At 41.2% G+C, this 17898-nt stretch overlaps 1 protein-coding gene across 6 annotated transcripts; it reads left to right on the top strand.

The window, feature by feature from the left end:
• The first annotated feature begins 5483 nt into the window (after positions 1-5483).
• Positions 5484-17842, top strand: p2rx1 (purinergic receptor P2X, ligand-gated ion channel, 1). Of its 6 annotated transcripts, none has more exons than XM_070983894.1 (14): positions 5484-5771; positions 9406-9550; positions 11852-11923; positions 12291-12360; positions 13526-13613; positions 13774-13854; positions 14465-14606; positions 14733-14878; positions 16132-16222; positions 16306-16371; positions 16453-16548; positions 16945-17034; positions 17173-17217; positions 17311-17842. In XM_070983894.1, the coding sequence occupies exons 1-14, from the start codon at positions 5635-5637 to the stop codon at positions 17314-17316; spliced, it is 1275 nt and encodes a 424-aa protein (XP_070839995.1). In that variant the 5' UTR covers positions 5484-5634; the 3' UTR covers positions 17317-17842. The 6 variants fall into 6 exon arrangements, with proteins under 6 accessions (XP_070839995.1, XP_070839996.1, XP_070839998.1 ...); XM_070983895.1 differs by having other exon boundaries at positions 17173-17208; positions 17311-17390; XM_070983896.1 differs by having other exon boundaries at positions 5514-5771; positions 12291-12348.
• Positions 17843-17898: the final 56 nt, after the last annotated feature.

Below are 17898 nucleotides of genomic sequence, written 5' to 3'. Positions count from 1 at the left end.
GCAAAAACGTCCCCACGTGGTAAAATTCGGCGCAGATGATTGACGTCATTGAGCATGGGTGAAATTTAACCCGAGTGCGGACTGTCAGGTACCTTCACTGACCGCAGATGCACATCCATAATTCAGGTATGGAAGATTTAAAATGCATAAATAAAAACGAATTAAGTAAGGAAATTAAATGAAATGCAGTGTGCATGTATGTATGCACACTGTGTAAATGAAAGACATATGTTGAAATGACAGTTATTTGGGTTTTTGTAGGTTTTAATTTTTTTTATTTGACTAAAACACTTCAAACCACAGCAATGAAAACAAAGGGAAAAGGCGTGTTGCATTTCAGTGCTGACAAGCAGGGGACAGCATAAATCTGACAGCTTGAAATGCAAAGCATTGTTAGTTTTCACGAGGAGATGCTAGCAAGATCCAGAAATGAGCGCAGCTGTGGAGCAATTTTGGTGTGGTGGAATCATGTACATCAAGTATTGCAGCCTGTGGGATCATCATATGGCCTAAAAAGTATTTTTCTCAAGGTGTATGTGCAAAACATTTGAACTGGATCCATGCGGTTCAATAACATTTGGAAAGGCTATGATTAAATGATTTTGTCTGATTATGTGTGCTTGGGAGCCAACACGGGTCAACTGGTCAACCAGCAAAAGTCTTGCACAAGCATGCTCTTAACTGACACAAACTGATAGCAGCCATGGCAGACAGCCTTTCACATTACAATCATTTCCTCTGGGCAATCGGCTGCAGGGACACTAGTATTTACTGTGCATCAGGCTCCATTTGTGACTGACTGTGTGTACTTTTAAGGATGGAGTGTGCTGCAACAAACTGCCTTTGAGGGCTCATCAGAGTAAGTGTTGACAGCTAATTAGTGTCAGCACACTAGGTCTTGTCTTCTGGTAATTTTCTGAAATTTAGCACGTTGTTGTGTTGTTAGCAACAAAAGCAACAGTGACAGTTGACTGTCAGTAGGCTTTGCAGACATCGAGGCTATTAGCATTACCTCAGCCTGTTCCATTTAACCAGTCAGTGTTTATTTTTAAGTTAATACAGGCTAATTAACACCAATTAGCTGTCAGCACTTGCCAAGAATTCTGACAAGAAAATCCCTGGAAGCATCTGTTTGTACAAGTTCTAGCAGCAAAATCCGTTCCTGTGCAATGCAAAATTCAATCAGTTTTTAAAAACAAATCAAAACAATTGTCCTTATATGTTATTGCGGTATAGAAAATGGATGGATATATGTTATTCATTTACTTATATGTCAAAAAATGCAAAAATAAAAATAAAACACACATTACAATGTGTGTTCTATGTCACTTAATTTACGTGCTGGATTAGTTTTTGTATAGGTAATTTAGAGCTTCCATAACTTTTGGGCGATAACAAAGGAAAGGTCACAACTGTGTTGTTTGTCTTTGATGTAACCACCAGAGGGCAACATGTTGACTTTCTTTCACAATCAGATGTAAATCAGACTGTAAATCATCTTATGGGGGCAGTTGCAGATTGTCTGTGTGTCTAATATGGTTATATATCAGACACATTTCTTACTCTGAATTTAGCCTACTGCCAGGCATGCTAGACAACTCTAATCTGCCTGGAAGAGACCGCAGAAATCTGTAAACATGATACATGATGCATTATGATCATATATCACTAGACGATTGCCTTAAAAATAGTTAAACTACAATTTTAGATTATTGGCAGCCTTACCACTAATCATAGTAAATATAAGATATCCACTTCAATGTGTAATAATAACCTGAGATATCCATTTTTGTCAACACACAACAAATAACCAACACCATTTAAATGTCTTCAGGAAATACTATTTAGAACTGGAAAACCAGCACATTATTCAAGGTTTCTGTATTACCAAAGGCAAGAGACTTCACAGAGATATGAGAATATTTCAGTATACCAAGTGAGAATATTTCAAGCCTCGAGAATTTAATATGCTGGAAATTAATGGCTCATGTTAAAATATTTAAAGCTGTAGATTAGCTGTAGCCCTAAATATCTTAGGTTCTTCAGTCCCACAGAAAAATAAATAAATACATAAATAAATAAACTCACAATGTTCTCATGTTCTGCTTTAATTAACAGCAATTAGACATATTATCACCCTCTCCTGCCCCTGGTCAGTGTGTCAGCGGTTCTGATTTTAAGCAACAGCATTTACATCTGCAACCAGGAGGAAGATAAGATAAGATAAGATAAGATAAGACTATTGACCACGCTGGGGAAATTAAGTTGTTGCAGCCAGCAAAGTATTATTAAGAACAGCAAAAAACAGGCATAGAAGGGAAGGAAGAAAGTGTCCACAGATAGCTCAACAGAAGCTATAGTTGTCCAGGCAGTGCAGCGCATGCCCACACAGCATCATACAACTGTGGCATGACTTTTCAAGACAAACTATCATTTTGAGAGGGATTGGTTTTGGTTTTTTGGATTGGTTTTGTCAAATGTAAGGACACAGTTCAAACATGTTCTTCATGAGACAGGATATTTAGCAATACACAGGAAATTATGTAACTATAGTTATGTGACTTGTGTTCACACGCAAAAGAAATGGTTTGATTCCAGAGGAATGAGTGTAGTAATGTGATATACATATTGTTGGGTCAGTCACAACAGGATGAAGCAATACACATCGTGTTCAGTTTCTTCTTTCAGCATGTCAGATTCTTGGTATTTCTTTGTGACAGCTCATGTCTTGACGGGCTTGTTTGTCTTTAGATGTTGCTGTGCATGAACAAAGACAATGTTCAGCTGTCCAGTGTTTGAAGTCTTGATGACAGCATATTACAAGTTGCTGTAATAATGAACCACTCCATATTCCAAACTGTCAGTTTGCTGCTACACCACTTAGACAACCTAGGTATAAATTCAACTAATCTTCACCACCTGCAAGAGTTCTCTGACGACTCTGCAGTCATTGGCGTCATCACAGATGGGGACGAGAAAAGGGAACTGTCTCAGGGATGTGTGTACTGGTGCTGGGGGAACCAAAACCAGAAACCTTGTGTTTGACTTTTACAGCTGCAAACACTCTCCTCCAACAGTGAACATTCAGGTAACGGACATTGAGATGGTGGATTCTCACAAGAGCCTGGGTGTTCACCTGAATGATAAACTGGACTGGACTGACAATACAAATGCAGACTGTATCTGCTGAGGAGAACCAGGTCTTTTGGAGTGCAGGGGGCCACTCCTGAGGACCTTTGCTCACTCTGTGGTGGCACCAGCCATCTTCTATGGCGTCGTCTGCTGTGACAGCAGCATGTCAACTGCTGACAGGAAGAGACTTAACAGCCTGGGTAAGAGGCCAGCTCTGTCATGGAACACTCCCCTCCACCCAGTGGAGGTGGTGGGAGATAGGAGGACGATGGCTAAGCTATGATGGAGAACATGTCCCACCCCACCCAGGACACTCTGACAGCACTGAGCAGCTCCTTCAGTGGCGGGCTGCTTCACCCACAGTGTGTGAAGGAGAGATACTGCAGGTCCTTCCTTCCTGCTGCTGTCAGACTTTACCACAAACACTGCTCTGAGAAGAAAACACACATCCAAACTGAGAAATTCACTCATGTGCAACATCAGTGTGTATATCAATATTCCCGCTGTGAACTCATCCATTGCCTTATCTTGTTATCTCACTTCATTATTGCCATGCAGTACACTGTCAAGATCAGCTAAGGTGAGCTTCAGTGTCAGCTTGTCTGGAAAGATGAAGCTACTGACTGCAGCTCTGCACGCTCAGCATCTTTTGATATCCTGTCTTAAAATGTCAGTCTGATGTCTCTGTTTAAGGTCAAGATTTTGGGCTCCTCTGTCGTCTCTGGTACAACTGGAATTGCCTTTGCTAGTCACATGATGATGTCGTTCTGTCTGATGGTTGGTCCATACATTTCATCTAGTCTGAATATCTCAGCAACTATTGGATGGTATCACAAATTGTTCAGATATTTTCAGATTCATGGTCCACAGAGGATGAATCCTAATAATGTCGGTGATCCCTTTAGTTTTTCCTCTATCGCCTCCTGCAGGTCGAACAACAATACTTTGATTTACAACCAAATACCTCAGCCTCGGCTATGCTTTGTGTTTAGTGCTAATTAGCAAATGTTAGCATGCTAACACACTAAACTTCGATGTGAGCGGAGGAAACATTATACTTGCTAAACATCAGCATGTTGGCATGGTCATGATGAGCCGGGTTGCCAACACAGGCTCCGTGTCACGCTCTCACGCTCCTCCTTGTTTACTTAAATGGTTGATACACCCAAATGATGTCTTTGGTGGCATCTATCCAGATAGTTTTGAATCTATTTGTTCAGATTTTGAGATATTTGTCTCTGAGATTTCTGCCTGGATGTTTAATACAAATGAGTTCAGTAGAATTTCATTTGTGGTGGTAACATTAAAAATCAGTGTCCAATACAGAGAAAAAGAACTGACTGTGTACAATGTCAGCTATCTCCCAGTGTCCCTTTAAAAATACCTAATTCCTGCCGATTGGCACACATTACATTGTGTCTACTAGAGCACTTTGGGTTATTATTTAGATTGTCATACAGCCTCTTTTTTGCAATCATTGCAAAAATCCTTACAATCCTGTCAAATCCTTGCAATCCTACCAAATTCGAGGCATTGGCCACTTTGTGGCGATTTCCAGTGTATATTCCTATATCTTTTGAAATAGGCTTTAACCAGATTTAGATTTGGATTTTAAACATGATTGGAAAATAAGATGTTCCCAACTAATCTCTGGAGATTAGAAAACAGTGACAAAAACATTTTTCAGATGGAAAACCTTTTATATAATATTCTTAATATTTCAACACATTCACACTGAAATGGAAGGATTCACTTTTCCTATAGTGTTGTGTCTGCCACTTTCTTTCCTCCATGAATGAAGATTAGAAATGCAAAGCACCTCTCAATAAATGAAAGGAGGGGGGAGAGTGAATTGTTGAGTGGGGTGAGGAACCCAAAATGTGTCTGTGCCCCCGCACAAAATGCCGATAAAACATAAGAAGGCTTAATGTCTGCAAATGAAGACATGAGAGCAGGCAAACAAGCTGAACTGCAGCATACACACTGTGTGTTTGTGTTGAGCTTATGCAGTTTCTGTCTCTGCCAAGCATGCAGGAAGACAGCGTCAGTGGAAACGATAAGGTTTGACGGCAAACACAGAGGGGAGGAGGTGCAGTGCGTGTGTGGCAGCTGTTGAGTTATTTCAACTGGTAATCAAGTCAAGAGTGAAAACTGTCTTTTGTCTAAATGTGTGTGCTGTAAATAACAAGAAGAAGATGTAATGACAAACCAGGACATACAAGTCAAATGGGAATGACTGCAAGGAGAATGGGAGAGTGACCTGTGCAGAGAGAGAGAGAGAGAGAGAGAGAGAGAGAGAGCAGCGTGGGAGGGAGGAAGTCCTATACTTCAGGACTTCTCTCAAGCGCATCAGACATTACTTCGAAGAGGAGGCAGAGGACCTTTGCCACCAGTGAAGAAGGATCCAGAGGTGAGCAGGAGGAGAGGTGGAGCCCCAGTGTTTATATGCAAGTGGGGTGAAGAGAGAGACCCTCCTGTCTGTGGGTCAGCTGATGAGAGACGATGAAGAGCCAAATCACCAACGCCCTCTCCGACTTTTTCTTTGAGTATGAGACCCCGCGCCAAGTGCTGGTGAGGAACAGGAGGGTGGGTGTCGTGTGCCGTCTGATCCAGCTGGGGGTCCTGGCCTACATCATCGGGTAAGACCCACACATAGTTTTTTTTGTATTAATTTATATATATATTTAGCTGTTCTAAGGGGCAACAGGTAGACCTGAGTGCAGAGAGGGTTTGCTTGTCTTGTATGTTTCAATTTTCTTGTAGTGACACAGTCTGAGGCAGTACGACCTCTCAGAGTGATCCTGCAAATACCAACAACTAGAGTGACATAAGCCAGATGTCATAATAAAAAAGCATCCTGTACTGATTAGACTGCCAGAAAAACATGATTTTTACAAAGGAGCGGATCTTATTTGACTCCTGGAGGGTGCTGCCAGGGGTCAGAGATACGTCTTACCAGGTAATGTTGACCAAGCAAACAAAACAGAGTAATGTCTGATTGAGTGATGGCACGGATTGGCAGAACTTTTATTGTCTGTCCCTCTCAAGTTCAGACAAGGAAACACAGCATGCTTGTCAACTTACGCACACTATCACCACACGCCTGCATTGACATGCTGGAGTCATTCCCTGGAAATGCACGTGAATCTCACTTCATGCAGGTTTCTACTTCTGTTAGTTTGAAAACACTCATGGACTGTTTGTGGTGTGTGTGTGTGTGTGTGTGTGTGTGTGTGTGTGTGTGTGTGTGTGTGTGTGTGTGTGTGTGGTTGTGTGGTTGTGTGCGTGCGTGCGTGTGTGTGTGTGTGTGTGTGTGTGTGTGTGTGTGCGTGTGTCTGTACCTCTGAGCAGCAGAACCTCAGGAGATGTGTGAGATGAACACGCTGAGGCATATGCTAACACAGATAACAATCAACTGCTGCCCAATTCTCTGCCAAACGGAGCAGACATGTTACCTTCTGCTGGTGATGTTGATGGTGGCCAAAAATGTGATAGAGAAAGACAGTTTTAAGAAAATCTTCTACTGCTAATGGCAAGGTTATTTTTCAAAAAAAGATGGCCAGCATGCTGATTTAAACTGATTGGAAATGGCCCACAGTTAGTTTCTCTTTGTGGTCTATATCTTTGACTCATAATGGGGCCTTAATCTTGACAGTCTTTTTGAGTCAGACCACAACAAATGGATGATGATTTCTTTCATTTAAAACCCTTGACAAACATGTTGAAGTAGCTAAGAAATCTAGTCTGTATGGTGCTCTTTGTCTATCAAAGCTTTGCTCTCTTTTGGCATTAAAGCTGGCAGTGTATGACAGAGCTCTGTCCTGTCACCTGCCTTTTGCAGCCATCAGGCCACATTAAGGTCAGTGATGGGCATGGAGGGAGATGTGATTATAAAGCTGTCCAGATCCTACTCTTCAGGATTCAAGCAGCAGGCTTACAGGTCAGAACAGAAGTCAGCGTGTGTCTCTCAGGCAGCAGCAGTGAACCGGTGAACTGCTGGTTGTCTTGTCAGGAATATTAGATTTAGTTTTAACCCTAGACTTGCCACAAATACTGCCGCTATTGTACTTTTGGATTTTTGTACTTAAGATCAGAAAATAGAAATGCACTATAGTTATTGGTAAACTTATTTTACGGATATATTTCTGTGCTTTCATTACCTCACCTGACAACTTTATACTCATATAGGAAGAATGATGCGTCCTTGGACAGCTACTGTTGGAGAGCATGTGGACAAGATGGGTCTCTGCATAAATCTCTCTTTCCAAAAAAAAAAAAAAAAAAATCCCATGTGACAGGTTTGAGATATTTCTCTAAACAAAGTCAAAAGCAAAGCCTAATTTAATTAAGAACAGCAAACCACTGCAGCACACCAGTTTCTATTCTTTTAGTTCATTCCCATCTTGTCACCTTTAAGTTGACAAAAATGCCAATTCATTGTTTTCTTTTCACATTGATTCATTGAAGGTTGATTTTTTTTTTTTCATTCTCAATTGTCTTCACAAAACGAACAGTAATCTCAGAGCCACAGTATGGCAGAGAGGAAGAAAAGCCCTCACACATCAAGCGGCCTGCTCTACGCCTCCCTGCCTCCTTCTGTCGGAGCAGATACAGATCTCACTTAGACTGCTGTTTTGGAAGAATCCTCCATTATTTCACGCTTATGCTTTCTTTATTCCATTAATGTGCTCTATTTTCTCTCCACTTCGCCTTGAACGTAAGCTCCAACTTGCATAATTTGATTCGCCTAAGTGATAGAAGTTGTGGCTCTTAGCTCGTTGTGCATACTTTATTTCAGTTGCCGCTGCAGAACATGTTTCTATTCCTCTGTTGCTTTGAGGTGTTTTCATTGTCCACAGACAAATGAATGTGTGCTGCAATACATGCTGTCCTGCAGGCTGTCTGCCAGGGGGTAATTGCTTTTCATACCCTATATAAAATAGCTCTGCATGAGCGAGTCTGTGTGTGTATGTCTACATACAGTATCTTCCCAGTGCACAGCAGCTGTTACTCATACCTCCTGGCCAGACACAGAGATAGAGGCTTGATGGTGAATCTAGGTTTTGCTTGATGGGAATCATTTTATGTGATGAAGTGTTCTGGTACTTATTCTTAATATAGTCAACTCAACATAAGTTCAGTTTTTCATCAGTCTTATAGATTATTACCAGTGATGCAAGAAGTACACAGAACCTTTGCTTAAACATCAACAACAATAAAACAATGTCAAAATACTCAATTACGAGTAAAATTTCCAACTATCCCAACCTGTGGGATTGGGACCTTCCAAAGTCACCAGATAAATCTGAGAGGTCGTGAGATAATTATGAGAAAGGAAGCGAAACAAAGTTCTGCTGCATTGGAACAGCTATCTAAATGAAACCATATGTGAGGTCTAAAGGGGAAATGTGTCTTTGGTGGAGTGGCTACCAACTCATGGACATCTGCAATGTGACAAGGCAACAAGCCAAACATGTTGGGAAAGACTGGTTTAATCTCTAGTGATGTGAAGTCTTTAAGTGTATCATATTTTTCCTTTTGAAGTGTAAAATCTTAATCTGAAAAGTAACTTTATTTCGAATAAATATAGTGGCAGGAAAACATATAATATTTCGCTTTGAAATGTAGCATAGTGGAAGTACAGGCTAGATATCCTCAAGTAAAGTACATGTAGCTTAAAATTGCACATAATGACAGTAATTAACTTAGTTACGTTGAAGCACTGATTATCACTATCAGTATATCTGGAGGATGATAGATTGCATCTGTTTTGTACTGATAAACATGCAAGCTGACGTTTTCATGTGGCACTCACATTAGAAAATGCTATCTGTGAACCTGTGCTGAGAAATGGGAAAGCTTAATTATTGCTAATAAGCACTACATCTCTACTAAACCACAACTATGATAAAGCAGATTACTTAAGGTCTACATGACCCACACTCACTTCCTGAACAGACATATAACATATTTTTAAACTGGCAAATTTGAAATAAATATTAGTAAATGTCTGCAAACTGAGATTCCACATGTCAGATTTGTCTTGGTGGTGGTCAAAGGATGAGAACAACCATTCTGACATTACACAACTACAATCGCTTTCACATGTTTCCCCGTGAGGTGTGCTGCTGGCATGTGGGATCGCTGTGCAGAATGACGACATCACTGCTAAACATGCCCTTGCCTGTGGGTTTGGTTGGATGGTTGGCTCGGCCGGAGTGGGAGTCTGAGGTGCTGACAGGCCTGACAGGATGCTTTCTGTGTCTCTTACAGGTGGGTGTTCATCTACGAGAAAGGCTACCAGTCCACAGACACAGCAGTAAGCTCAGTTTTCAGTAAAATGAAGGGAGTGGGCTACACCAACGTGAATGGAACTGAGAGAGTCTGGGATGTGGCCGACTACGTCTTCCCTTCGCAGGTTGGTGACTGGTTGGCTGAAGCCTTCCACGCATGCAGAAGCATGTGCTCATCAAATGACTCCTAATTGGCTGTTAATTTGTTTTACACTTGGTGCAAGCCACTGATCATTGTTAGGATTATGGTAAAACTGGGTAGGACTCAGATGTCACGAAGTCAACATCTATAGTCCATGGATCAAACTGTCAGAGTGAATAAACATCAGGCTGAGTCAGAGAAGCGACATTAAAGTGCTTTGCTCCCTGAAGAAAGCTGTTCAGCAGTCAGATGTGGGTGAAGGTCAAGGTTGAGTCATGCTTTTAAAGCATCCGTGTTGCCTAGATTTTATGCCAGGTCCAATCAATGACAACACGATCGTGCTTTGGCTTTGTCAACATCGTGGTGTCTCCATGGTGCTTTCTAAGAGTCGTTACAAGCATCCTGTGAAGAACTGAGCAAACAATCCATCAAAAGGAAAACTCAAATATATTTCTCTGTTTACCTAAAAGATCTCTGTGTCCTGTTATCTGTGGGAAAGAAACAAAGAGACATAGTGAAGATTGTCTTGTTTGCCTTGAGGCCTGGGTGTGGGCCTTTTGTAATTCAGAGCCAGAGGTTTATTATGATTAAACCCAACCAACAAGATGAAAAGTCCCTTTAGTCTCACGCATTGAAAGGATCAGCTGAAATCCACCTCTTTGTGAGTTTCCCAGACTGTTCTACTAATGGAGTTGATCACTTCGGATGTTTTCATGTAGCTATGCTTTAGTTTGAGGGAACCTTCATCATGTTCTGAATATGGATTCTGTGACTATTAACTTAGACGTCAGCAGCACCAAAGCATGCATGTTGTTGTCTCCAGCATTATCAGTGATAACCACCTTTCATCAATAAAATCCCCATGGACATAAAAGAGCTTAAACATGGTCAGAGAGTGTGTAAAAATATATTAATGATTTAAAAATATTAGTTTACATTTTAGGAAATATGCTTCCTCACTTTCTCCGCAGGAGTTACGTAGATGAGAAGGTCAATGCCACTCTCATACTTGTCTGTTGAATAAAGCTAGAAGCTGGTTAGCTTAGTTGAGCATAAGGACTGGGGAAATGTCTTGCCTGGCCCCGTCCAAAGGTAACAAAATCTGCCCACCAGATTCTCACTATTGGAGAAGCACATGAGCAAATTGCCAATCCTCGCATATTTGACTGTGAACCATCGCCTGCCGAGGCAAAGTTTGGATCAGAGTTCACAAAAGCTGAACTCCATGTGATGTAAAGGTGCAAAGTTGTTCAACTGCACACAGGGTGTGGTGTGAAGAGAATCTGCCTGTGGGCGGCGTGGAATTGATGCAAAGACGTGAGAGAGAAAAGGGAAAAAGAGAGAGAGAAAGTTTCTGCAGGGTTCAGAGTTCAGTCAGCGGCTGAGCTATCACACACACACACACACACACACACACACACACACACACACACACACACATTGGTACATTGTCTGTTTGGAATGAATCGACATGGACTGCAGTCAAATTTACACGCATGAAAAACATTCCCTTTGCTTTCAGTCTGAAAACAGCACAAACCTCATTAATTAGCACGTTATGCAGAACGTCCTTGCTCACAGACAAGAAATAGTGCAGCACATATAACCCCTGTAAACTCCAGGTTATTGTTTTTTATACTTTTACACATTTTGAACAGATTAAACGTTCAACATCTGACATAAACCAATTGTTCATTAGTATTTGTTTTCTGGAAGAGAGTTAGACGAAGAAATCAATAGATTGATTGTACGAAGGCACAGCTAGCAGCCAGCTAGCTTAGCTTAGCATGAAGACTGAGGCCAGGGGAAACAACCAGCCTGGCCCTGTCTTACAGGTCTTATACATCGTAACACCACATAAAACCACACCTATAACATGTTAATTAGTGAGCTTTCAGAGGTGCCTGCAGCTGTGGCCCATTTCCAGTCTTTATGCTCAGCTAGGTCTCCAGGCTGTAGCTGAATACTTGGTATCAATCGTCTTATCTAACTCTCTGCAACAAAGCAAAAAAAGCTGTTTCCCAAGATGTTGAACTAACCATTTTTGGCTGAAAACTGGCCTGGAAAAAGTTTTTGGATGTAAAAGTCTGGTTTGAAGATGCTGGTGACATCAGTAGGCTCACACTGGAATATAACTGGTTAATGCTTGACTGTCTGCCTCCAATAAACTTTAGCATGTTGCACCACTACTGCACACTTCACTGTATCACTCCATGGCATAGACAAATAAGATGTAAAAAAAATAAAAAATTAACACATTACCTCATTTACTCCTTAACCTCAGGGTGACTCATCTTTTGTGGTTATGACAAACTACATCATCACTGAAGGTCAGAAGATGGGAAAGTGTCCAGAGGTCAGTGAAAAAGCTCCTTTTTCCTTTTTTGTCTCTCCTGCTCCCTCATTTCGTCTTCCTCTCTGCTTTCTCCTTTTCCCTCTAACTTATACACTTCCATAAATAGTAAAACAACACGGAAATTGTGTCTCATTCCAAGACTGTTTGTGTAATTGGGTAATTGTTTGAGAGTCGAATGGCAGAAAAAAATCTTTTTAAACACACTGCCCTCCTGATGACTTCTGCGCGCTGCAAAATCTCACATCAGATGCAAAACTCTATTTTCACATTTTCATGTTGTTTCCAGGTTTGAAATGTAGTGGTTTCTTCGAATCCACATTCCAACAGTCATGTACACACTCTGACCCAAATCTCTTGTGTATAACAGCTCCGAGGCAAGCAAAACTGCAGCTCTGATGCCGACTGTGAAGGAGGGAGTATCAAACGTACGGGACATGGTAAATCCTGACGGCCTGACAGTGTGTGACCTCAGCAGTCCTCACTGAGTAACTGTCCGTCCGTCTGTGGCCAAATTCAATCATTTCGCACCTTTGGCTTTGTATTATCTTGCTTTGTTTCACCAGAGATGAAAGTCATTCTTAAACCTAAAGGTCGTAAAGCCAGTGACATTTCTGGATCTGTGTATTTGAATGGACTGTGGCTCTTGAGAACTGCTATAAGATGGACTCACACTAAAATACACCACATCTGACTCATCCCTGTAGCTGCTAAGGTAAACATTTAGACACAGTAAGTCATGCAATGCTGTTGTCCAGCAAAAAGGGATCAACGTCTTAGCAGCCAAACACACAGTGTGTGTGTTCGTCTTATGGCTTGTTGATCATGGAAGCGTGCAAGTAAAACCCCGCCTTAAGCAAGTAGACACACGCACGTATAAGCACAGGCACAGACGTCATGGTAACTCCTGTGCATAAGAGCTGACAAAAGCACACAGAGATATTAAAAACAAATAGCAATGCAGACAAGAGCTTTTTTAATACGTCCAAACATATACAGCATCCTCAGCGAGTTCAAAGAGCAGTTATATAAATTTATTGTTCTCCATCTGTCCCAGGGTTAAATTCTGAGCCTTTCAAGTCCTCCGCAACCCACATCAACTTCAATAAGGCCAGTGTCTGCAAAAGCTTTAGATCTGTCTGTTTCAAACCAGTCACATTCACCTTGAGGTGATAGTATCCGTTCAGAGGCGGCACTCTGTCTCTGCGCCTGCGGACAAGTAAACAAGGGGGGCACCCCTGTAGCTAAACAAGCTGCTGGGCTCCGGTGAAAAGGCAGACACTGAGGCTGGGTGACCAAACGCCTGCTGGAGAACTGTCTGTGAACTCATGCAGCACATGATGACAGAGACTGATAGCAACAAAGTTAATCACATGGAAAGAAATTCTATGTTGGGATCAGGGCCAGATAAAGGAAACAGCTCGATTTGGTGCTTGCTCTGCTTCATTTTAATGTCTTGCTTGCTGCGGTTGATGCTAATTCAAGATAAGATGATTAAAGCCTCTGTCATTTTTCTTCTGCTTGAAACACGTGTTGTCCTTTTGCCTAATGCTTGCTCCAGTTTTTAGTTTTGTCTCTAATGATGAGACATGTTTCTATTTCAAGGACAAATGACGGGAGTCTGTGTCAATAGTACTAAGACCTGTGAGGTGCTGGCTTGGTGCCCTGTTGAGGATGATCACAACATACCAGAGTATGTGGAAACACTGAATTATTCACGCTGCAATGCATATGATGATTGGATTTGTGATGATTCTGTGCCGTTAAATGGATTATATGAGAATTATAATTTGTGATGATTTATGCTCCTCAGCATACTGGATTTGAGACTCTTCTCTTCTGTTTATTTTCAGCCCCCCTCTGTTGATGTCTGCAGAGAACTACACACTGTTCATCAAAAATTCTGTAACTTTCCCTTTATTTGGGGTCACAAGGTGATGGACCTTATTTATATCAAACTGAATTTAGCAAAGCAAAAAATAGATTTAATAAAATGAATAAATGTAAACAAGAGAGGTTTTGGCATATGTTGTTACAAGTTTAACCAAAGCTGAATCACTGGTCATCAGTGATTTTAATTTTCTTATTTCTTTAATTTGTCTCTCAAAGTCCCCAAACTTTCTGAAAGTGTGACACTAAATCAGTGGAGTGCCCCTCACTGGAGAGATGTTGACAGTTTTGCCATGCCAGGGCTTTAAACTCACGTTGTTGGTAAAAACAAGCAAGTGAACGTCACACTTTCTCTTCAAACACTTACAGATAGTTAACCTTTTAATGTCTAATTACAAAGATTACTTTTAAGTTAAGTCTAAGTAACTTTCAGACAGTCAGTTAACAACATTTTTGGACTGGATTTTTGAAGAAATCATGCTGACAACCTAAATAGCACATACAGAGAAATGGCCCTTCATTGATTACATGCAAAGAATCAAATGTAATCTGAGCTTATTATATTACATTACATTTTCCTGGACAAAATTCAACATGCTAAAATAGCACTGTTTAGAATATAACTGTGTTTTATAATGACCACTTGTGTTTCAGGAGTAACCTGGTGGAAGGCATTGACGCTGCTTACATCAAAAAATGCCTTCATAATCCAGAGGATGCTCCACTGTGTCCCATATTCAGACTGGGAGACATAGTTAAACTGTCTGGCTTCAATTTTGAAACAATAGCCCGAGTGGTGAGTGAGCTACTGAATATCTTCACTCCACACTGAGTGGAGAGGAACGATTTTCAGGTGGAGGTCTTTTGTACTGTGTCTCTTGTTATCTTACATAACTTGTATCATGTATTACTGTCCTGACAGGGAGGGGCCATTGGTATTGTGGTCGAATGGACGTGTAACTTCGATGTGGATGTAACACACTGTAAACCAAAGTACCACTTCCACGGCCTGTATGGAAACCCTGCTGAGACAGACAAAGCCAGAGCTTCAGTGGGCTACAATTTCAGGTGTGTAATGTACCTCACCCAAAATCTGTCTTGGTAGTACCTCGCTTGAAGCCACAATCATGGAATAAATTTTTAGACCACCCTTGTTTTCTTCAATTTCTTGTTCATTTTAATGCCTGATACCACTAAAGGTATATTACCTGAAGAATACAATGAACACGACAAACAATGCAGCTGATTCCATAATACTTTATGTCCTATTTGACATGCTTAAGCTTAATTGTATTCCCCGGGTATATAAGAGGCCATTTCATGTCATAAGCAGCACTGCACATGCGAAGGCCTCGAGTGGTTTCCTGCTTACATTCAAGCCGTAGCACAACTCAGAAGTTTCAGCTCTCACATAATGCCTCAAACAAAAGGATTATCTGAAGCCACAAAGGCAGCCATCTTGGCACTGGTGGAAATTGGCATGGGTGAGAGACAGGTAGCCAAAAAACTGAAGATTTCCAAGACAGCTGTTCACTACACCAAGAAAAAGCAAGCTGAACATGGTCGAGGCAGGAATCTGAATCCAATTGAAAACCTGTGGAACATCAAACTCAAAATGGAGAACCAAGCCCAAAAACAAAGCAAATTTGTTTGAATCTTTGAAACAGGAATGGGCTGCTGTGACAGCAGAACAATGTCAGAAGCTGGAGAGCCTGCCAAGAAGCATGGCTGCAGTCATCAAAAACAATGGTTATTCAATCAAGTACTAACTCCTGTGTGTATCATGTGACTAACAGACAGAAAAGAAAACATGGAACGCCTAAAAGCACTGTTTCTGGCAGTACGATGCCACAGCTATTGATGTGAGAACTTAAGTGATTTTGGTTGTTATCAAGAAAACCATGGAAAATGGCTAGATATCAGCTCTTACATTAAACTCTCATGAGCTATTTTTGTTGTTATCATTATATTTGTCCAAACAAATGTACCTTTAGCTGCACCAGGCATTAAAATGAACGAGAACTTGCAGAAAACAAGGGTGGTCTAATAATTTTTTCCGTGTCTGTATGTTTGAAATTTTGGGAAATATGCTTGTTTCATTCCATGCTGAGAGCGAGAGAAGATTAATATTATTCTAATGTGTGTGTATTATGCAGCCAGCAGGTGGTTCGCCTAAAGTCTGGCAACAGGGGGAAACAGCTACTCTAGCTTTGTTTATGGGGTATACATAACAACCCATGTGGGAAATGTAAATATATACCAAACACTTGGGCAAATGTATTCTATGTGACATCTGTGATTCTTCCCTTGGCTGTTTGTAGGTATGCAAAGCATTATTTGGAGGACAAAGTTCAGAAAAGAACCCTTCTCAAAGTGTTTGGGATCAGGATCGATATCATTGTGCAGTCACTGGTGAGCCATATATTTTTTATTTATGTACACTTCTGACTTGAGAAATAGGAAATTTTGCATCACTGGCACTCGTCTCTTCACAGGCAAGAAAATTTGATATAATCCCCACACTGACAGCTATAGGCTCTGGAGTGGGCATATTCGGAGTGGTATGTTGCAGCCTGACTAATACTGCAATAATTATTTCTTATCTGTGGAATCATACTGATGTATTTCTGCTTCTTTTCCAGGCTACTGTAGTATGTGACTTGGTGCTGCTCTATTTGCTACCCAAAAGAGAATTTTACAAGAACATGAAATTCAAATACACAGATACACACGTGCAGGTAAGCTGTGTGATGCACATGAACTGAATATCTCATGTAAATTCTGTTGTAATGGAATATCAGTTTGAACACAGGGTGGCAGCAGAGAAGCATTTAACAACCAATAACAGCCCAGACAGCCATGAACAGCATGTAGCAGTGGATTTGTCTCAGTTCTTGTGGGGGGGTGCCACATACATGAGAACTAGGCACCACACTACAGCACACAGGAGCAGTGACCTTCAGAGAGCATCAGACTAATGCCATGTTTATTCCCATAACATCCATAGACAGCGCAGGATCATCCATGCTTGCTTCAGCACAGCCTTTTATCTGATAGAAGGTGAAATCTTCTCCCCTCCCTCCCAGACAGTTTGCTCCTGTAACTGAAACAAGCAGAACGTTTTGTATTTGCAGCATGACAGCGAGTCTCTTGGTTTAAACTCAAGCGTCTATTACACCCTTGAAGCAAATGCAAGACAAGCCCAAGGCACTGACCAGTCCGACGTGAGTGCATGTAGAAGTCGAGACAGTAAACTGGATTTTATTTTAATGTATTCTATCATGTGAGGATGAGGAGAATCCCTTTGGCCGTTACCTGAGAGGTCTAAATCTTGTCCTGTGGATTTTACTTTTATCCCACAGGACCCTGATTCAGAGGCAGGTAGCACAGAGACTGAGGTATCTAAAGTAAGGGATTTGTATATTTAATAGAACAATAAAGCCTGTTTGCTTTGGTTTTTATGGTGGCTGATGTCTTATTTTTCTGATATTCCTGTGTAGAAGTGACCTGGGAGCAAACTTATAGGGTACTACTATGAAGGTGTGCTGCACTGGAACCCTGCAAGAAATGCTTGCAATGCACACACACCCTAAATGGACTTGGGGCTGTAGAGGACACGGTCAAATGACATTGATCCACGTGTCCTCTATCTCTTCTTGATCTTCAGCGGCATCTTCTACCAACAACGTCTTCCCTCTCCTGAGAGACTGTGACTCTTACTGCTCTATGTCGAGCCCTAGCGTAGCTCAGCTGTGTACTTTCTTGGGTGTAGCTCGCTTTGTTTTTGTTCACACTTTGGGTGTAGCCTTTGCCTCCTAACTGTTTCCATCTACATACAGGTGAAAGAACAATTTCTGGCGCTTCAGTGCTCCTGTGTGTACACAAACCATCCACTGCCTTTGTCTTATCTTGTCTTTGTCCAAACAAGATAAACACACATTACGTGTGGATGCGCCTCTGTCAGAGCAATTCATCCTCCATGAGCACCTTGTGATCAACAACTGAATACAATAAAAGATGTACAGAAACATTGCCTTTTCCTTTTGTCTCACAGTTCAAGGAGTCAAACAAGAATATGTGAAAGAAAA

This window comes from Chaetodon trifascialis, chromosome 16, assembly GCF_039877785.1.
Source record: "Chaetodon trifascialis isolate fChaTrf1 chromosome 16, fChaTrf1.hap1, whole genome shotgun sequence".
Lineage (NCBI taxonomy): Eukaryota > Metazoa > Chordata > Actinopteri > Chaetodontiformes > Chaetodontidae > Chaetodon > Chaetodon trifascialis.
This window is presented reverse-complemented; position numbering and strand designations above follow the sequence as displayed.